The 22,500-nt window shown below is 44.8% G+C and overlaps 1 protein-coding gene across 1 annotated transcript in view; it reads left to right on the top strand.

The window, feature by feature from the left end:
• card14 (caspase recruitment domain family, member 14) overlaps positions 1 to 14,467 on the top strand; it is a 23,340-nt gene extending 8,873 nt beyond the window's left edge. Inside the window, exons 9-21 of the mRNA XM_076293974.1 lie at positions 1,011 to 1,127; positions 1,298 to 1,398; positions 2,146 to 2,207; positions 2,919 to 2,973; positions 4,157 to 4,373; positions 5,162 to 5,288; positions 6,514 to 6,754; positions 8,034 to 8,097; positions 9,054 to 9,147; positions 10,393 to 10,557; positions 10,996 to 11,117; positions 12,109 to 12,224; positions 12,387 to 14,467. Coding sequence (XP_076150089.1) covers positions 1,011 to 1,127; positions 1,298 to 1,398; positions 2,146 to 2,207; positions 2,919 to 2,973; positions 4,157 to 4,373; positions 5,162 to 5,288; positions 6,514 to 6,754; positions 8,034 to 8,097; positions 9,054 to 9,147; positions 10,393 to 10,557; positions 10,996 to 11,117; positions 12,109 to 12,224; positions 12,387 to 12,591 — 1,686 coding nt within the window. The 3' untranslated portion in view covers positions 12,592 to 14,467. The remainder of the gene's footprint in view (positions 1 to 1,010; positions 1,128 to 1,297; positions 1,399 to 2,145; positions 2,208 to 2,918; positions 2,974 to 4,156; positions 4,374 to 5,161; positions 5,289 to 6,513; positions 6,755 to 8,033; positions 8,098 to 9,053; positions 9,148 to 10,392; positions 10,558 to 10,995; positions 11,118 to 12,108; positions 12,225 to 12,386) is intronic.
• Positions 14,468 to 22,500: the final 8,033 nt, after the last annotated feature.

The raw sequence follows: 22,500 nt of genomic DNA, 5'->3' as shown, positions 1-22,500 counted from the left end.
GGTAAGTCCCTCGCATAGACTAAACTCATCATCATCTAAACTCTCCTTCACACGTATGTCCACAGGCAAATGGCCAGTTACCATTCACCACACCCTGCAACAATTCTTAAAATATTTTATGAGTACTTTCATGGGGATCATTTTCTTGCTATACAAATAGCAGGCCTTGGAAGTAAATGCTCTTATCTATTGTAAACCACTTGGATTCCGTAATTGTGGACTTTTGAGAGTGAATTAGTCCAAATCCTCTTACCTATTGCATCAGTGAAGTGCAGGAGCTCCAGGCCTTTTCTCTTGAACATGAACTAGTCCACCTCAGCACACAAACACCTGTAGCCAACAGATGTCTGACCTCCTTCCCCGGCTCAGTTAATCATCTCCTCGGGCAGTGGTGCTCTTCCATGCCTGAAGTATCGCCCCACTGGCTCTCTCTCACGAAGAATGTGCTTCTTTCTTTCTCTGGTGGTTTCAACTTGTCTAACTGCTTATGAGCCTTTTTTGCTACATTTTAGTTTCATATTTATGGTTTTTATACTTCCACTTTAACATTAGCATTCAACCACATATTTTTCAGAGAATAGAGCTGTGTTTAAAAGCTGTGAATTAAAAGCAGTAGTTGTGTTAAGCAATGCAGTAGACATGTGGGTTGTAGGGAGTCCTGTTGCTGTAGCCCAGCAGACTAATTAGCGTGCTGGGAATTCCTACAGCATGATGTCATTTGGACTCTCACCATAATCAATAGTTCACCACTGTTAAATGTGTAACTCGGAGTTTACAGGTCTTTCATGCATTTCAGCGAGTGTCCAGTTAGAAAAAGGTTAGGATTAGGTCAGGTTAGGTTATGGTCATAGTCAGATACTGTAATTACTGTAACAGAACTTATTGATCCAAAAAAGAAAAATCCTTGGGCTTTCTGGGACACTTAAAACTGTACAACTGTGTGTGTGTGTGTGTGTGTGTGTGTGTGTGTGTGTGTGTGTGTGTGTGTGTGTGTGTGTGCACTCATACAGACTAGGCAGTGGAGTTGGGAGAGCAGCTATTGCGGCTCCAGCAGCGAGGGCGCCCCGCCCAGCCCCCAGCCTCGCTCCCGGCTGTGCCGCATGAGCGCCATCGGGCCCGACCTGGAGGTGAGCGCACCTGTCTCCCGTCTCGTCTCGTCTCACCCTGCGGCCCGACAGGACGTCATCTGTCATCTCATCCCAAATGTTTCAGTTGTCACTCTCTTAAATCAAGTGTGTGTGTGTATGTGTGTGTGTGTGTGTGTGTGTGTGTGTGTGTGTGTGTGTGTGTGTTTCAGGTCAGTGACGAAGGACTGAGCAGCATCCGTTCGAGCCATGTGGAGCCACCAGGCTCTGATTCTCTCCGCAGACGCCAGTTTGACTTGAGCCTGGACAACAGGTGACTAGCAGCCTCATCCCATCACACTCATGAGGAGAGACACGTAGCTGCCTGCACCTTAGCGCCTAGTGTCCCATACATTACATGGACTTCAATCCTAAACTAAAAGGACTTTTTTCAATTGAGATTTTCATTCAAGTTTTCTTTCACTCTAGTACTAAGCCTAAACCATATTCAGGGGAAGGACTGTAACGTTCGATATGAGTAGGCATTTGCATATTTTGTGGATACTTTGTGTTTGCCTCCATATCAATTTCCTCATTCCACTGGGAGTAAAAGTGGCCACATAAAATGTGCTTACAACAAATAGCTCCCATATTCCTGCCGTTAATCTTTGCTAGATCCCTAGAACTCTATATTCTCCTTTTCCTTTTTTTATTTGCATGGGTATCAGTTCTGACAGTGGATCTATGTTTATAAGATCCGGGTATGGGTCATTTGTTAACACAAGGGCTTTATTCAGAAAACGGTGACGCATTATGCAGGTAAATGGCCTTAAACAGCATAAGAGACCCCTGACACTGCCCCTGCATGGTGTGGTCAGCTCGCGTGTTATTGACGTTCTCACTGGACCAGAGAGGCAGATTGAGCTGACGTTGCTGTTCCGTAGAACCAGCTCCACCACTCTGAGGCTGCGTGATGATTAGAGAACAGCTACGACGGAGAGAGGGGGGGGGGGGGGCTGCTTTTCATGTTTGCCTGCTCGCTTAATGTTTTCTTTTCACTCTGTCTTTGCCATCTCTGTAGCCTCGAGACAGACGACAGTCCTTTCTCCTTGGACACAGAGAGCGACTTTGTCATTATCAATGGTACGTTGAGTAGTATTGACTGTCAGGTTTAGGTCTGAAAGAGGCTGTGAAGTCAGTTTAGAGGAACAGAGTGAAACGGAGTCCAAGTCCTTGAATCACCGAGCGTTTCTGATGGATCTAAAAAGAGGAATAAAAAATCACCTTTGGAAATTGATCTTAATGCCTTAATTTAAAAATTGAGGAAAAATCCAACCTTAAAGGACACCAATTTTCTTTGTGAATTAATAATGTATTATAAATAGATCAATGTTCTTCCTTAATATACAGGAGGGGGATAAGTATACACACCCCTATGTTAAATTCCCATGGAGGCAGGCAGATTTTTATTTTTAAAGGCCACTTATTTCATGGATCCAGGATACTATGCATCCTGATAAAGTTCCCTTGGTCTTTGGAATTAAAATAGCCCCACATCATCACATACCCTTCACCATACCTAGAGATTGCCATGGTTTTATTTCAGTTAGCCTAATATCTGGTTTGATTTGCATTGAGAGATGATCTTATGGAAAATACCTCATACCACTGTATGTATGTAATTCAAATAATTCATGTAATCATCAAATATATGGCCTCTAGCTCACCACCGCATTTGTGTACCCGTTGTGTACCCGTAGTGTGTGTGCGTGTGTGTGTGTATGTGTAGTGGGATTTTCCACATGGCTTCCTTGTGAATAGACCCTAAATGTTTTCCCCCTGTTTTGTTTACAGACAGCAAGTCAGCATCACTCCCCACCCTTCCACAGAAGAGCCGCAGCCTTGACACGTAAGCCTCTAAATATCTGCATCTGTAGACTAGACACACCCAGCTCCCAATCACGACACACAGCCATTCTCTCATGAGTCCCAATCACGACACACAGCCATTCTCTCATGAGTCCCAATTACGACACACAGCCATTGTGATATAATATATAGCCTACCCGCTTTTATGTAAGGGATAATTTGAGGGCAGCCGTGGCCTACTGGTTAGCGCTTCGGACTTGTAACCGGAGGGCTGCCGGTTCGAACCCCGACCAGTAGGCACGGCTGAAGTGCCCTTGAGCAAGGCAGCTAACCCCTCACTGCTCCCCGAGCGCCGCTGTTGTTGCAGGCAGCTCACTGCGCCGGGATTAGTGTGTGCTTCACCTGAGTGTGTTTCACTAATTCACGGATTGAGATAAATGCAGAGACCAAATTTCCCTCACGGGATCAAAAGAGTAAACTTATACTTAATGTATTGTCTGCCAGTAATTATCGGAAAATAAGTCCCGACAGGCCGAGTTTTGCTTCGACCCTGTTGCCATAACAGCAGTCATTATATACTTTGCAGCGGTAATTATATAGATTTAACAGACCTCCGAACATTGGGAAGGCCCATTCATGTGAATGGAACTTTCTGCAGCACTCTGAAGAGCCGTGTAATAAATATTTATGTACCTGCCATTCCAACAGTTCAAGTCAGCCTGTACCCTCTGTTATGTATCTCTGCACCCACTGATCCAAGACCAGTTGAATTTTGTAGAGCTCATGAAAAGCACATACTCAGAGATTGTGGAAGCTGATCTTTGAAGCATGTGTGTTGTAGTGTAATGAAGCTGATCTGTGAAGCATGTGTGTGTTGTAGTGTAATGAAGCTGATCTTTGAAGCATGTGTGTGTTGTAGTGTAGTGAAGTTGATCTGTGAAGCATGTGTGTGTTGTAGTGTAGTGAAGCTGATCTGTGAAGCATGTGTGTGTTGTAGTGTAGTGAAGCTGATCTGTGAAGCATGTGTGTGTTGTAGTGTAGTGAAGCTGATGTGTGAAGCATGTGTGTGTTGTAGTGTAGTGAAGCTGATCTGTGAAGCATGTGGTTGTTGTAGTGTAGTGAAGCTGATGTGTGTTGCATGTGTGTGTTGCAGTGTAGTGAAGCTGATCTGTGAAGCATGTGTGTGTTGTGAAAGTGCTGATCTGTGTCTGTTCCCATGGCAGTGTGTCGCGGGCGTCTGCGCCTCCCTTCCTGATGCGCTCGCGGCCGCAGGCGGTGCGCATAACCGGGCGCCAGCTCACCCTCACCGTCCAGGACGGCACGCTGCTCAGCCAGATCCAGGTCGTCGGGGGCAACAAGACGGGCGTGTTCGTGCACCGGGTCACTGAGGGCTCGTCTGCTCACGTGGCCGGGGTCAGCCCCGGAGCCCAGATCATAGAGGTGAGAGAGACCGCAGCAGGCCAGAAGAAACAGCGATGGGAACGTCTCAGACACGAGGGCTGAAAACTGGTCCCAGACCAGTCTCTTTGTTAGTAGAGTTTCTCGCTTCTAAAATGAGCCTCAGTTTTATTCTCTTGTGTGTGTGTAATTCAGTTGGAGTGGGGATTTGCACATATCCCTAAAGGGGCATATGTTGTAGCTGTGAATTCCTAGCCAGGGAGATTGTTATCCTCTGTGCAGATAAAGGGAAGTGGGAGGTGTGCCCCAGACGGTGGGGAATATCCCTCTTCACATCATCTCCGTGTGCTCCCTTGGGCTGCCTCGCTGTTCAGCTCACTTCCCATTTGCTGAGGATGTCAAAGTCCTTCCTAAACACGGCAGATCCTTTCGCTTGTTTAGAAGGAATGCCCCAGGCAGCTCAGAGAGAAGAATGAAAGGTCCCTCCGGAGCATCTACTGAGGAGAAGGATCCTCTGTTCTTTTCCCAGTTCCCATAAGTCTGCTCCCTCTTTTTAGTCACATGCCTGTAGGTGGCTGTCTGCATAATACATGCTACAGATTTACTTATAAACCTAAAGGCATATTGTCCTCATAGTAAATCAACCAGGAATGACAGTCCCTGCTTCCTGTACCCTGTCCCTGCTTCAACAACCTTACACCAGAAACATGGACTGCATCTGGGATGATATGCATTCAAGTGTGATGCGGTGCATATTATTTGAAGATATATGATATATGATATTCATACAGTACCTACATATTGTGTGTGTGTGTGTGCGTGTGCGTCAGGTGAAGTACGAGGAGGAGAGGCAGGTGCTGCGGATGGTGCTGGAGGACTCCACCCAGGAGGAGGCACTGTGGGCTCTGAGGCAGGTTAAGGGGCCATGCCAGCTCTCACTCAGGCCCAACCAGGACGGTGAGTGAGTCAGAGCTTGCACAACTGACCTGAGGTCAGATGGCCACACAGATGTAAACAGGCAGAAATGCCGTCGCAGATGGTAGAACTGACACTGGATGTAGCTGATAGAGTATTTTTTTTTGGCCTTTTATGCCTTTAATTTACAGGACAGTAGAGAATGACAGGAAGAGAGTGGGAGAGAGAGCAGGGGTGGGATCCGGAAAGGACCACGGGGCGGGAATCGAACCCGGTTCGCCGGCGTACTGTGCAGGTGCGAGCCGCGCCACGGCTGGGGCCGGATGTAGCCGATAAATGGTGACTTGTAAAAGTAGACACCATAAGAGCAGCACAACTTAACATCAGAAATGTACGGATGGGGACTGTATTGCTTTCTTTTTTTAAGTATATTTTTGGGGCTTGTTATGCCTTTTAATGAAATAGGACAGTGGAGAATGACAGGAAGCAAGTGGGAGAGAGAGTTGGGGTGGGATCCGGAAAGGACCACGGGGCAGAAATCAAACCCAGGTTGCTGGCGTACGGTGCAGGTGCCCCAGCCAGTCGCGCCTTGGCCAGGGCCAACTGTATTGCTTTCTGAGTCTCCCTGCCCTATTTCCCACCCGGGAGTCAACCTTTCAATCTTCTTGTACACTCCAGGCTTTCTCCATCCCACACAAGCAGTCACCTAATCTAGCTCAGAATTTGAGTCTGGTGAAAGAGCTCTCTGTTTACAGTAATTGCCACAATAATTGCATTTCTCAATGACAATGATCACACATTCCATTTAGCAGGCTTAAATGGCAGTTGTTATTTGCTGAATGCTTCATGTGGTGAAAGGTCTCAGTTTACGTGTGGAATTATTGCTTTAAGGCTTTGAGCTTAAGTCAGCAACAGGGTGAGGTCACAGAAACTTCCTGAATGCCTTTGTGAGGTTTTTTTTATGTGGAGCCGTGAAGTTCACTTTTACTCTAGGGCAGTTTGAACGATAAACTGAGCTGAACTGAACGTTCCAGCTCAGTGGACATTCTGGTGTCTGTGTTGGTAGCTGCGGACATACTGCCAGGGTGGTTTTCTTTGGGGTTTGCCTTTGGTGTTGTCTCTAGTTGTTCAAAGTCATGCCCTGCCATTCTAGTGACAAATATGCGTGACTGCGTTGGGAAGATTCCAGCATTATCTTTAAAGACATCAGGGCTTTTGACATCATGTTGCTCATGTCTCAGGTTTTGTTTCCTGTTTTTGTTGTCAGTGTATGAGAGCCTTCGGCAACAGCTGAAAAAGGGGGAGGTCACCTCGGGGGACTCTTTCTACGTTCGGGTCAACATGTCCGTGCCGGCGGGCACAGCCGCTGGTGGCCTGTCCATCAAGTGCAACGACATCCTGCACGTCACCAACACCTGCCACAGCACCGAGGGCACCTGGTGGGCCAGCCTGGTGCACCCATGCCAGCTGCAGGACCTGAAGAGTGGCAGCGTGCCCAACTACTACAGGTAGTCTCACCTCAGGGTCCAACTTCTACAGGTAGTCTCACCTCAGAACCCAACTACTACAGGTAGTCTCACCTCAGGGTCCAACTTCTACAGGTAGTCTCACCTCAGAACCCAACTACTACAGGTAGTCTCACCTCAGGGTCCAACTTCTACAGGTAGTCTCACCTCAGAACCCAACTACTACAGGTAGTCTCACCTCAGGGTCCAACTAAGGGTCCAACTACTGCAGGTAGTCTCACCACAGGACCTAACTTCTACAGGTAGTCTCACCTCAGAACCCAACTACTACAGGTAGTCTCACCTCAGAACCCAACTACTACAGGTAGTCTCACCTCAGGGTCCAACTACTACACGTAGTCTCACCTCAGGGTCCAACTAAGGGTCCAACTACTACAGGTAGTCTCACCTCAGGACCTAACTTCTACAGGTAGTCTCACCTCAGAACCCAACTACTACAGGCAGTCTCACCTCAGGGTCTAACTTCTACAGGTAGTCTCACCTCAGAACCCAACTACTACAGGTAGTCTCACCTCAGGGTCCAACTTCTACAGGTAGTCTCACCTCAGAACCCAACTACTACAGGTAGTCTCACCTCAGGGTCCAACTTCTACAGGTAGTCTCACCTCAGAACCCAACTACTACAGGTAGTCTCACCTCAGGGTCCAACTAAGGGTCCAACTACTACAGGTAGTCTCACCTCAGGACCTAACTTCTACAGGTAGTCTCACCTCAGAACCCAACTACTACAGGTAGTCTCACCTCAGAACCCAACTACTACAGGTAGTCTCACCTCAGGGTCCAACTACTACACGTAGTCTCACCTCAGGGTCCAACTAAGGGTCCAACTACTACAGGTAGTCTCACCTCAGGACCTAACTTCTACAGGTAGTCTCACCTCAGAACCCAACTACTACAGGTAGTCTCACCTCCGGGCCTCAGCCCCCAGCTGTACATAAGATAAGCTGCTCCATCCAAACGTGCTTCAAAATGTTCTGAAGGTGAACTGGATCAACTGGTCTGATGGTGCACACTCTCACATCAAAACATCGAAAAAATGTTTTTCTGTCTCCTGCATTCACTTCCTTTTCAGGCATACTTAAGGCATTGTTGGCCAAGTCTGAGTATGCAGACTTCATCAAGTCAACTTGTGAGACTTTTGTCTCAAAAAGTACACATGAACACACACAAGGGCAAATGATTTTCCTAGAGAGGATTTGTATGATTTATCAGACCGTGGGTAATTTTGTGGTACAGTAATTTCATTTTGTGCGTCCTTCAGGGCTCAGCGTTTGCTGATTCATTCGATAGAAGACATGACCTTCCAGCATCGAGCTCACAAAAAGGTGAGATTATATCTGCTGAATCTTGATTTAGGTCCAAGTCACGACTGTCTGTTTCGAAGTCAGTGTGCTCTCATATGAAGAAGGCTTTGTCAGGTGCCCAGGTACACTGACTGATAAACTTTAAAACCTTATGTAGGACAATAGATGTGTCTCTCTTTGTTCTGTCAGTCAGATGGTAGGGGATCAGTGTGTGCAGAGGGAGGTTGAGCAGGCTTAATAAGACCGTAGCCAAACACAGACATTTGCAGCAAGACATTCCTTTGCATTTAGTCCTTTCAGTAAGGAAACAGTGGATTCCTCAGTTTGTTCATGAATGACAAATCTATGAGTCTGAATTGGAGTTAATGTTAGTTAATGATATATGGTTTGAGTTTGATCAAACAAGATAACAGACTAGTAAGGGAAGTTGTGTTTGCCTCCGGGATTTCCCGCTGTCTTATCAGATTCAGTTCTCACCAATATCCTCTGAATCTTAAAAAAGAACAATATTTTTTTGTTAGTGATCCTACGGACTCTCTTTCTTAGCAGTTGCTTCTCAAGCTCAGGTGTACACATGGTGCCATAAAACACGCGCACGCACACACTACCACGCACACACTATCACTTGCATTCATGCTTGCGTTTACTGTTACAGTGACTATGATGTGTTATTCCTTTTTAATCCTACAATATTCTCCTTGGCAGTAGAGAGTACCTTTTCTGAGTTCTCTACTCTCCTTGGCAGTACAGAGTACCTTTTCTGAGTTCTCTACTCTCCTTGGCAGTACAGAGTACCTTTTCTGAGTTCTCTATTCTCCTTGGCAGTACAGAGAACGTTTTCTGAGTTCTCAAGTCTCCTTGGCAGTACAGAGAACCTTTTCTGAGTTCTCTAGTGTGCCAGTTTGACTACCGCCCCTCATCTTTCTGCTACAGAGATATTTTCTTCGAAATAAAGCTGACCTCATCTCTCTGTCCAGGTGGAGCGTGTTCAGGGGAAGCAGAAGGCCGTGCGGATTGTGAGCACCGGCCGGCAACCACGCAACCCACTCTGGGTCAGTGTGAAGAAGGACGGTGAGTCGAACAGCCCTTTCAAACGACCAGACTGGGCTTTTAAATCTTGAGTCTGTTGAGTCATTGTGCCCACATTGAAAAGAGTGACTCAACATAATGAGTGACTGACTGCAGGGTTTCAGGGTGTGAAACAGGTTTTTTTGTCAGAATTCTGCATAAAGACTAATTAAAGCAACACCAAAGCACTTTTCCTCTGTCGCACGCACACTATTTGTTTATCCAGTACCGGCTTTGCAAATAACGAATCCACAGACAAGTTAGAATATGTTGCATGATTTATGAAAGTACGATGTATTGCGACATCAGATGCAAGTCAAATTTGTAGTTTCTTATGTCTCATTCCATCGAACTACAGATCCGCTACCCGATCTGACAAACTTACATAGTGTGGTATAGCTGATAGAGGGCCGCGAAGCGAATGCAGAAGTGCCGTTCACCCTGTTACGAGTTGATGAACCACTGAAATGATTTTGGAAACATTATTTTAAGGTTCAAAAAACTCTTTGGTGTTGCTTTAAAGTAGAGGTCTGCGCGGGACTGATTTTTCAGTCCTGCGCCCGCCCGCTCCCGCAATATTCTGTCCCGCTCCCGCCCGCTCCCGCAGTAATGTGTCATTTTTAGTCCCGCTCCCGCCCGCATCTGTAACATGATGTCCCACTCCCGCCCGCTAAAGCCCGCATGCAGGAGGGATAGCCTATTCAGTTTTTCTTTCTGTCTCACGAAAGGAGCACACACACCTGAGAAAGACTCCAGATGTCAGTTTCTTGGTTCTGAATGTAGGCTAACAACTGAAGTTGGCCTAGTCTGGTGCCCTCTTCCTCTGTCATGCTTTCGATTTTTGAGTTTTGACAATGAGCAGCAGGAACAAATTGAACCCACGTAAACAACAATATAGGCTATAGGCCCGCTATCCGTCAGTTATGCTTAAACCCCGTTTTTTAATGCTGCGTAACAGAACATCCTGCAGAACTATAGTTATGAACACTACTTTAATCATTTCCATATTTAATTTTACACACATATTTAATTTGCGGTAGTGCAGTGAATCATCGGTTTGTCCCGCACCCACGAACGCACCTCTCTCATCCCGCCCGCTCCCGCAAAGAGCTTTCAAAAGTTGTCCCGCGCCGCACTCTTTTGCGTCGGGACCCGCGGGTCTACCGCGGGAGTGCAGACCTCTACTTTAAAGCACATAGAGCACTGGAGAGTCCTGAGTTTCTCTGTTGTAATGCTCTTCTCCTCCAGGTGATGGCAGCACACCGAGGAGCTGTGTCACCCTCATGCCGTACACGCTGGTCACACCCCACTACCCACCTGTCTGCCGCCCGGTCCTCCTCCTTCCCACAATCCTCGGCCGGGTCCTCCACAAGAGGCTGGCAGAGATGGAGGGCTACCAGCTCTGTGAACCTGGTATGTGGCCAGGCAACGTTATATATAGAATACCATAACACTGGACTCAGGAGCTATTTCACTTACCGGCAAGGCAACAAGCATTTGGAGTTAACCATTATAGTAGTACATTCCCGTAAAAGCATCACTTATCACTTGTATTCATGCTTGCGTTTACAGTCCGAGTAATAATGTCTTTTCCTGAAGCTCGGTGAATATTTGTATATTTATGATCTGGTTTTATTACAGGAACAGGCTTCTTACTGATTACAGACTGTAATATGTTAGTCATTGTTTCTTCATTTAGAGCTCAATGTGCATGTAACAGTTGATTTATTATGCTTTGTGCAGTTATGAATAAACCCTTTCAGTGGAAAGGTCTAGTGTACACTATTGACCACAATGTCTAGTGTAGGTTATTGACTAAATGAACCCCACCCCCACCCCTCTCCCTGTCAGAAACGCTGAGTGCGAGTGAGCATGCGGTGCGGGTGCAGAAAGGGGAGGTTCTAGAGGAGTGTGGAGACCCCAGCACCCACCACTGCTACACCCTGCAGGGTGTGGAGAAGATCATGAAGAGGGTGAGTGGATCAGCACCAACAGAGAGCACATCAGAACACTCTTACACCATGAGAACACTCTTACACCATCAGGACACATTTACACCATCAGAACACTATTACACCATCAGAACACTCTTACACCATTAGAACACTCTAACACCATCAGGACACATTTACACCATCAGAACACTCTTACACCATTAGAACACTCTAACACCATCAGGACACATTTACACCATCAGAACACTCTTACACCATCAGAACACTCCTACACCATTAGAACACTCTAACACCATCAGAACACATTTACACCATCAGAACACTTTTACACCATCAGAACACTCTTACACCATTAGAACACTCTAACACCATCAGAACACTATTACACCATCAGAACACTCTTACACCATCAGAACACTCTTACACCATTAGAACACTCTAACACCATCAGGACACATTTACACCATCAGAACACTCTTACACCATTAGAACACTCTAACACCATCAGGACACATTTACACCATCAGAACACTTTTACACCATCAGAACACTCTTACACCACCAGAACACTCTTACACCATCAGGACACATTTACACCATCAGAACACTTTTACACCATCAGAACACTCTTACACCGCCAGAACACTCTTACACCATCAGAACACTTTTACACCATCAGAACACTTTTACACCGCCAGAACACTCTTACACCATCAGGACACATTTACACCATCAGAACATTTTTCACAGCAAAATAGGCCATGAACACTCATGACATAACAGCCATTTTGTTTTGATTCACTAGTCACATGACAGGTTTAAGTTATCACACTAATTTAACAGACATGACTACAGTCTTTCAAAAAATAATCAGAAAACTGTAACTGATCCAAATCACCATTGTTAAAGAGTTCACTTAACCCGGTCACTGGAGGCCATGGTGTAGGCAGAATGATACAGGCCGCCCATACAGCACATTTCATCTCTGCGTTGTGATTGGCTGCTGTAGGGGACCCACTGCGTCCTGCCGCTGGGGCTGGACTGTGTGCGGCGTCTCCACAGGGCGGACATCTTCCCCATCATCATCTTCATCGCCGCCACCAAGTGCAGCACTTCCCGACTCAAGTACACACGCTCAGCAGCTTTTCTCTGTTGATCTCTCTGGCATGTTCCTATACTTCAACATTCATTCATGTTGATATTCATCAATAGCCATCCATAACCCCCATCTCTCCCCCCCCCCCTCTCTCCCTCTCTCTCTCCCTCTCTCCACCTCTCCCTCCACAGACATCGTCTGCGGCACCACAGTGTGTCGGAGGCTCAGCTGCTGGACAGCTCGCGTGCCGAGGAGCCCCTGCTGGACAAGCTGCCGTGTCTGTACCGGATGCTGCAGCCCGAGTGCTGGAGGGAGGCGGCCCTGCTGGAGCTCATCCAGGGCGCCGTGGTGGAGGAGCAGCAGAAGGTCGTGTGGGTCGAGCCCGACCTCTGGTGACCTCTGGTGACCTCTGGTGATCCGGTCAGAAGCCATGAGCTGAGAAGGCATCCCAGAACATCCACTGGTGCTGTTGACCTGTTACCTACATAAGCTCACTGAGCCCCATAACAACAACAACAACAACAACATCATCAACAACAACAACAACAACAAAAGCAACAATACTAATAATGTTGATAATAATAATAATAATAATAATAATAATAATAATACTTTTGAATATGTTATTAACATATTAAGAAATATTATGAAAATATTTTGTCTTTTGTAGATTTAACTAGTCAGGTAGCATAATAGCATTTTTAGCATTTAATAGCATGGGACACTACAGTCAAAAAGCATGACATTTTCAAAGCTATATCCTCGGGTCCTTAGGAGTTCTAATTGAAAAAGGTGCCACTTCAGTGTGCCCATATAAGGCTATATTTTGTAACCTATCTCAGTTTGAATCTTCAGGATCCAATGAGGCACCGAAAAATGATGGTGTTTTTCTCCAGTATGTCCCCAAAAACATGCTAAGCTACCTGACTGAACAGACACATGACAGTTTGCATTAGGTCTGAGCACAGTGCTCGTACTAGCTCTTCTCATTATAATGGGCTATTATAATGATTATTATGGGATGTGTTGCTCAGTACTGAGCTGTTACAGTTTTATGCTATAGCATAATCTACTCCTAATTACTATAGCCTATTTCATCTTACACAACCTTACCGTTAAAGGGCATTGCCTTTCAGCTAAACCACTACACTTTTTGTAATGTAGATGATGGTGCTTTTATTTCACCAGAAACAGATAGTCTGTTTTGGAAGAGGGAGAGAGTATAGTTCTTCTCGACCACAGATTGTATATGGTATGTGTATGTATGGATATGTACTGTTTATTGTATGCTGTCTATGGGCTGAGTGCTCTGGAGTCATTCTCAGAGTGTGCTCAGGTTTTTGGCAGGACAGACACAGGTGTCACTGACAGTCATGCCTGGAATGCAGACGTACTGGGGTGCGTGTCTGCGTTGTATCTGAGGTATCACTCTCTCTGACTAGCTGATCTCTCTCTCTCTCTCTCTCTCTCTCTCTCTCTCTCTCTCTCTCTCTGTTTCCACTACGTCATCACTGTGTTTTCTCCAGCTGGTTTCGCTCCTGTTTATAACCAGCTCTGGGACCAGATTGTGAAGTAAAAAATGTTGTCACTTTAATGATGAATGAATTGTGTTGGTATGACGCATTTAATGACATTGGTTTTGTTGAATTCAGTTGAGTTGGTTCTAACAAATGCCTCGAAGGTGTAAATTCACACAGTGCAATTGTTTTACATGTGGTGGTGAATGGAAGAAACACAAGATTTGACTGTGTTTATTTTCCTCTGGACAGTAACAGATGAAGCCCAAGGGCTGTGTGAAATTGCTGTGCTATGGTGGGTACCTGGTGCAGTGTGTACTGATGTTAAGACTGAGTGTGTTGGTAAGGGATATGGAGGTGATATCTTTTGTAAACTTTTATATTTAACATTTAAATACTGGGCCTCTTGGACCAGAGTGCTGTCTGAAACATGGTGCGGTCTCATCTTGAGCCATGATTAAATGGCTTAATTTCTTTCAGCTATTAATTATTGTCAAACAGTATGGCAATATTAGACATTTTATGTGAGAATTATTTTTGTATGTTTCCACAATGTTTTAAGATGTTTATTTAATGTTTTATATTTAGAAAACATACAACGTATAAGATGTATTTCTTTTCTACAAAAGTGTTTTCCTTTTTGCTTTTAAAATAAACCAAACCTAAACTATACCATCAGAATGTAGATGGCAAATTAATACAATAATTTAATCCTGTTATGCAGGTTCTAACAATAAATAAAAGCACAGCTTTATCACAAAGACCCTAGTGTGATGTTAATGGGAAAACTGGGAAACAAAATGATCCTAATCCTATTATAATCCTGCATGGACACAAGTGACCTGAGTGTCTACTCTACACACCACTAAAATACACACCCTTCAAGATACTCTAGTTTGTGGTTGTCATATAATTATTTTGTAAATGTGAGCAGCATCTGAAAATCTTATGGTGCTGCCCTTAGCTTGTTTACATTTCAAATGTTATGGTGCTGTCCTTAGCTTGTTTACATTTCAAATGTTATGGTGCTGCCCTTAGCTTGTTTACATTTCAAATCGTATCGTCATGTTCAGTAGATTCTGTAGAATAGGTGGGTGTGTGATGTTTGTAGAATTTTCCATTCAAATTGTCTCACAGTGATTCACTGGTGTCACAGTACAGCTACACATTATGTTTTGTCCCCCCAACATGAAGTTGCTCTTCAGCATTCCCTGCAAGGACACCAGGGGGAAATTTCCCTATTGCCAAAGATTTTTGCACAAGACAGCATTTCCTGTGAAGTGGCATGCCTGCTTCTTTAACCCTTAATCTACTGTGGCGCATGTTCATAAGAAACATTGAAGGGAAATGTCAGAACTACTGAAAACACCAATTAAAACATGGAACAACAGAGTCATAAGAGAGAGAGTGTGTGTGTGTGTGTGTGTGTGTGAGTGAGTATGAGAGAGAGAGAGAGAGAGAGAAAGACTATTTAAACAATGACAGGCTGAACACTCTGGACACACTAGAGGCCATATTGAGACTGGTGTGTCTTAGCTGGAAGCTCAGTAACACTGATTCATAAGTGTCATGGAGAGGCTCTGGTATCTGAGTTTTCAACACCTAATATTATTTTTGAATAAATGGAGAGTTGAGGAGATGTCCTTCTGTTTCCACTGGGCTGGCCTCTAAATGCACTGTATTTTTACTAACTCCTACATATCCTTAGGGAAGTACATTCTAGTAACAGTTTGAACAATCTGATATTTGTATACCGTTTCTATCACATCCCCTAACCATAGATATTAATATTTAAATATTTATTTAGATATGTACAAACAGTCTGTAGATAGAATAGATAGATAAATAGAAGCGTCAAAAGATAGTCAATGGATTGCTTCTGCTTTGTGGGAAAAAAAACATCAGTGCATCTGTGTTCGGCTCTGAATGTCTAGGTCCATATATAACAGTTCCATGGAAACTCCCTGATTTGAGTTGCAGACATTACAGTATGCAATATTTCACTCTTTAATAGAGTCGTCCAAGATGTCTTATTGCAAATGCAGAAAGGACAGGATTTGGTCAGTTACTTATGGATCTGTGTTTGGCAGATACAACACTGAGCATATATCTTCCTTAAAAAATAAACATTCATGTCCATTTTTTCCGTGCCTTTGAAATACATGTTTCACCAGACGTAGACGATAGGTGAAAAGGGAAGCTTCAAGTCCTCACTGTGAGCTGAAAATCTATCTGGCTGAATGAGCCGGACTTGACTGGCCGTGATGGGAGGACCATGTGTGAGGAGCTGGAAGTCAAGGAAAAGCTGGACTCGTCAATCAGCAAAGGAGGACGGGTGCTGTAATACTGACAGACAATGAAGGCTGGGACGCAAGCTCAGCCAGAAACAGTATTTCAGTTTGTCAGCAGTGAGTTTACAGTGGAAAACTACGAGCTCTGGATGGCTCATGCCTCATCTCCCCTTTACAGCTGTTCTGGTATTCAACACATGAGTTTCGTTCACTTCAAAACAATGCAATACTGCACCTTGCGATAGTTTTGTCTCAGTGACTGCTATTCATCAGTAATTCATCAGTAACAGCAAATTACATATTTGGAAAAACTGTATAAACACTGCCAGGAAAGTAAAAGTTGACAGACCAGCTGCAGTGTGGATATGCATAACACTTTAAATGTAGTTCATAATGAATATATTTGTGTCTGAGTCATTCACTAACATGGTTTCCAACTGTCACCATGTTGCATTCATAACAACGGATGTTTTAGTTTTCTCCTTTTCTGCCACTACCTTTAATAAATGCTGCCTCTCACACTAAGAATTAGCCCAGAGATTTTCTCTGGGTTGACATGGCTAATCACACAAATATTCTGTCCACAGTCTGAAAGAGAAGTTCTGAATTCAGGATAACATGGGACTGTGGACAGAATGTTTGTGTGATTTGTCTGATTGTCATCTTCAGCATCCATGAGTTCACTGTGTTTGTGAGTGGCCCTACAAGCTTTGTTTACAGAAATAGAGTCTGAAGAAACCAAATGTTTCATCTGTCAGGAATGGTCTGCTATCATACCCTAATCCTCCATGATGTTGTGAAATCACCGATAATATTTATCGCCATGCTGGTGTTGTTTATTGTGGTTAAAAAAGCAGACAGACAGTTCACAATAGAACAACAGAGATGATGGTGGGAGCAAATTTAAACAATTGGAAATGTTTCCAACCATGACCACATGTATTGACGCAAATGGCACTGTTACACATTCAGCCCATCTATGCTTTTGCATAAAAACATCAGCCTGAAACAACACAAACACAGCAGGCTGAAAAGAATGACAACCAAACAGAATCAACCATATGGAACCAAAAGCCTTATTTTGCAATCCTTCTTTTGTCCGATTTGGTGCCAACACCCTGCAACAGAATGAATCATTTTTTCCTTTGTCTATTTTCTTTTCTTTCCGCACGGCTACTCTCTTTCATCTCTCATGGTTGTGTTGGGAGTGAACCCAAAGCACAAGGGCTCTCCTGCCCACAGTTTCATGGCTGTGTGCTGCTGCTGCTCTCCTCGCTGGTTTTTCTTATCTGTACTCCGAGGAGCACACTGATGTGTGCTTACATCCTCTGGAGACTGCTCTAATGTGTCTACTGTCTTCATCAATTCCATGTATTCAATTCCATGTTCATTATTTTCTGATTTTTAACTGTAGATTTTTCAAATCAAATTTGCTGCTAAATCAGAAAACTACATTTTGGACAGGTGTAGGCAACACGGCGTGGTGTTACAATAATGATGAATCTTAAATTCCACGTAGCGCATTGCCTTTGAGTGGCCTAACAAAGACTGTGTCTTAAACCGCGTATACTTCCGTCAGTAGCACTGCTAGTGTGCACTGAGCGCTTACTTGCATTGTGCCCACTTTTCAATGCTTATTATTTCTCCCAATATCTGCACTATATACTTAACCTAAGTATTTGAAGTGTGCAAGTAGGCGGTTTGAGAGACAGCCAAAGACTCTGAGACATTCACGTTGAGGTTACAGTATATTGTGTATAAATGTTAATCTTATTTTTAATCACAGTGGGTGTTTCTTATCCAACAAAAATCCTCCTGTTCTCACCAGCCATTAGGTTTCAGGTAACCGTTGCACAAAAAAAAAAAAATCAAAATAATAATGCCTCAATTGATGTTTTCAGGCAAGGACTAAAAACAATCAATGGCTCAGTGGGAATTCACATGTGTGCATAACACGGGTCTTTGTCTCAGTGGAGCCAGGGCCATCATTATCCCCTCTAACTGCCTACTCTTGCTTTTCTGCCTCTTTCCATAAAGTCCTCATCAGCTCAGCTCCAGCTGTTCAGAGCCTCTCCTCCCTTGTCTGTCTGCCAAATGAGCTCAGGGACATGAATCTCAATGCTGTGTGCTTTGTGTAGGTGGATATGGCTGTACTGCTGTGAAACACTGTGATTCCTCTGTGATGTTGGACAATAACGAAGGCAACAGCTGGATGCTTGAATGCATTTTACTGTGTTAGGCCTGTTCAAATGTTCAAATGTTTACTCACTCTATGCAGTGTCCTTGAAGCGTGTGTTAAAATCTTCACAATAAAGCAACATATTTATTGTGAAGATCAGTTGAATCAAGATAAAGTACATCATATTTCTTTCAGTTTATAAACAAATCTATTGCCAGATAATCAGTGTACTGTGATTCACTGACGGTGTTAGTAAGTATATTTTGTGTAAGTTTTGAACATATTTTTTACTTGCTTTGTTTTATTTTGCAACTCAATACAAATTGTAATTTACAGATTTACACAAACCATTACCTAAATGATGTCATAAATATGCCTGAAATATTAAATATATAAATAAGTCAAGTTCAAGGTTGAAAGAATGACACCATGAGCACATGGTGTTCTATAAACTGGATTCCTTCAAGTCCAGAGAAAAGCCCCCAGATTTCTCTTTTCATTTTTTGTGTCAGTTGACTCCTTTTACATCCATATCAAACGACAGACTGATAAAAGCAAGAGCTTATAGAATCCCAGAGGAATGACTGGACAGTTCTTGTTGCACAGTCTGCCTCCCTGCAAGTCTCTTCTCTAAACACACCTGACAGCGATTTGCTTTGAAGGGGCCAGATTAATTAACAACACCTGTGGGAAGGAGCGCCTGTTCAAAGAGATAATTGTGCAACCAGTCCGACCCCAGCAGTTATTACAGTTCTCCAAAATGGGCTCAGAGCTATTAGAACTGCAGAATGTTAACAACAGAGCCCCTGATTATGGATAAAGGACATGCAGCGCTTTCCCATGTTCTGCCATTTTGAGCATGTAGTGCCATTCTCTGGGCTCAAATGAAAGGTTTGCGATGCTGTGGGGTTGGTGTCCATAGCCCATCTATGGAAAATCATCTTATTTCTTAACGGGTCAAATAAGTTTCAGGCTTTTATGTTTAAGCATTGAAAAAGAGTCTCATGAAAGAGAATTAAGAGAATGGCTGGCTACTTCCTATTGTATAATCTCTTCTGTCCAATGCGCCGGAAAACTTATTAGACAACAACCAGTTTTATCACCCATTGCCCTGGATAAATCCAGTTTTATCATACCCATTGCCCTGGATAAATCACCATGCACCACAGACAATAGTGTTCTCCCACAGTAAACCACAAGAGAGAGAGGTAAAGCAGGGCTTCATACCACAGATGCCACAGCAATGTGTAACCCATCACTTCTGCATACATGTAAATATCAAATATTAGCCAAATAGGAATGTTAGTTAATGATTTAAATGTAAGGTTTAGATATCTGTAAACAGGACAGGATCAATAAGACTTTTAGTGGACGACATACCAGAGGTGACCTTTGAAAGAGCTCTTTATCAGCTGAGGAGGGAGGAAATACTGTGCTCTCTCGCGCCACTTCTTTGCACAGCCACACGAGGGAGCCAGAGAGCAGAGCAAAAGAGACAGAGGGAGTGGTTGAGGAGAAGAGAAAAATGGTGGGCGAACGAGAAAAAAAGAGAAAGAGGAATGGATGTGTAGGGGGGACATATCGCTGGCCGGCAGCGGACCCGCGCCGCACCTCTAGTCTCGGTGCTCATGCACTATTAATGCTGCGGGCCTTGGCAGCAAGCCAGCGGCGTCCGTCGACTCGTCTTATCGGCTGGAAAGCTAACACAAGAACCAATCAATGCTCAGGCTTTGCTGCTACGCTCGCCGGCTATTGACTTGGTCATTTTTGAACAGTTCTATGGAATCAATTTCCTCTCCCGAGCACATTTTTGGCTCCACCAGGGTCCAGTATCCCCTCCAGTTGCCAGGAAACCAGTCCAGTGATTTGTGTGTTTGTCAGAGTCCATTAAAGCCAGTGACATGCCTCAGCTAAGGGAGCAGCCAAGTGCCTGCTATTGAGAAGAGGGGAAACGAGTGGGGGCTGGCAAAAATGTGAAGTAGGGCTCTCTGACTACAAAATTCTGCCAGCACATACGCACGCACGCACGCACGCACACACACACACACACGCACACACACACACACACATGCTCTGCTCAAATATAACCCTTCGTTAAACACATATAGCCTTCAGTAGGCTAGGCACACTCAAAACCCTGAAATAAATTGTGCTCATATTACATTCATCTCTTTTGAAGTAATTTTAGTACCTAAACGTAGTAGCCTTCACAATGAGCAGAATATCTCCATAAAATCATGCCATGCTAATTGCTGACACATTCTCTCTTGCTGACACATTCAGTCTTGCTCACTCTTTCTCGTTCTGTCTCTCCTCTCCATTCACTCCATGGGGAGCGCTTAACGTGCTTTGATTTCCCTGCTCCTCTGGCCATCGAGCGGAGCTGCTGCTTGTTTGACCTTTTTGCCTTCGGCAGGGATGCTTCATTATTAAAGGAGACATGGCTCTCCATTTGGCCTCTCTCTCTCTCTCTCTCTCTCTCTCTCTCTCTCTCACACACTCTCTCTCTCTCACCAGCCATTCCCACCACACAACATGTGAACAACATAATGAGTCATTAGCCCTTCCCTTGTCTGGGTTTTCTATTTTTTGTCCACCTGACTTTGATCTTCCTCTAGGGCCTGTTCTCTCTCGGTGTGGCCCAGGCCCGGTGAGTCCAGTGCTGGCCCTGTGCGTCCCCAGACTCCGACAGCCTCAACGCTGAGCCTCCTGTTGCTCTGCAGCTTGCTGCGCGCCATTCAGAGCTGAGCTGATGCACATTCCTCACGGTGGAAAGGCCCGCGGGCCAGGCCCTAATGCAGGCAAATGAGAGTTGCATTTCCAACCTTTCCCCCCACGCACTTCACTCTTCTGCTCCGCTCCCCTCTTCCACTCATCTGCCCCCTTTCCATTCATCCCTTTTGTTTCCTTTTCTCTTGTTTTCCATGTTTCACCTCTTAAGATTATTCTTTCCGCCTCTCCTCCACTTTCCACTCATTTCTATTCTTCTCTTTCTTTCTCTCCTCCCCCAACTTCACTTGTTCAGTTGCTCTTGGCTCTCCTCTCCTCCTTTTTACCAATCCTCCTGTTCTCCTCTCTTTCCTCTTCTCTCCTCTCTAATCCTCCCTTCCTCTGCACTCTCCTCTCCTCCTCTCACCCAGTCTGTCTTCCTCTCTCTGTCCTCCATCTGAGCGGCACACTCTCACTTCTCGTTAGCGTTAGCCAGACCAGTGGCACGCTGAACTGCGGGTGACCCAGCGTGGTGTGACACACGTGACAGACAAGTGTTAACCCCTTGCTCACACCCCCCCTCACACTTAAACACGCACACACACATACACAGACACATGCACACACACACACACACACACACACACACGCATCATGCACACACACACACACACACACAAAAACACACACACACACACACACAGACACACACACACACACACACACACACACACGTGCTAGACTTCTCAACACCTGACTCTGGCTGTACAAGAATGATCATGTCAAAACACCCGCCAAAAATGAACACTTCCACATGTAAAGATGTGGGGCCTGATGAAGGAGTGTCTGTTCACAGCTATGACAGTTATTTCCCAGCTTGGTCTGGGCTGCTAATTTCTCTGTTAATGAAGAATTTAAACATTACGATTTAAACATTACATAAGAATTACAACTTAAGTTTTAATCTGAATTATCAGAAGTCCTGTGTCAGGAATATAATATCTGTATAGGCCTACCGCCTAAGTGATTTCTTTTTTTAAAAAATTGATTCAACTGAGAACTCAAAAGGGATTATTCAGTGCTGGCTATTTTACTACATTGCATGTGAAGCAACATTCCCCTCTTGCATGTCATGGTGTTTTCCGGTGCTGACCCACAACTGTGCTTTGACCGGACCCATTTCTGTCTCTCTCTCTCTCTCTCTCTATCCCTCTCTCTCTTTCTCCTTCTCCCTCTCTTTCTCCCTCTCTCTCTATCTCCCTCTCTCTCTTTCTCCCTCTGTCTCTCTCTCTCTCTCTCTCTCTCTTATCTTGCTCTTCTCAAGGCTGTGTGAAGACAGTGAACTCTGTGTCCCAGTGGCCGGGTCGTCTGCTCTCACACTGTATTTCATGTGGCAGACTAAAGGCTGTTCAGCGGGGGCCAGCGCCCTTCCTCCTCCGTCCCTTTCTCTCTCTTTCTCTCTCTCTCTTTCTCTCTGTCTGTCTCTGTCCATCCCTCTCTCCTTCCCTCTCCCCAGCATACCGTGGGTGCAGTGGGCTGGCGGTGAGTGTGAAGCTCCATTGTGCAGAAGGTCACAGGGAGTCAGGGCTGGACAATGGTGGGGGTCAGC

Source organism: Alosa pseudoharengus, unplaced genomic scaffold (genome assembly GCF_046254945.1).
Source record: "Alosa pseudoharengus isolate Yale_2024_CS ecotype anadromous, Long Island Sound unplaced genomic scaffold, YU_APseudo_1.1 YU_APseudo_1.1_scf_1, whole genome shotgun sequence".
Classification (NCBI taxonomy): Eukaryota; Metazoa; Chordata; class Actinopteri; order Clupeiformes; family Clupeidae; genus Alosa; species Alosa pseudoharengus.
This window is presented reverse-complemented; position numbering and strand designations above follow the sequence as displayed.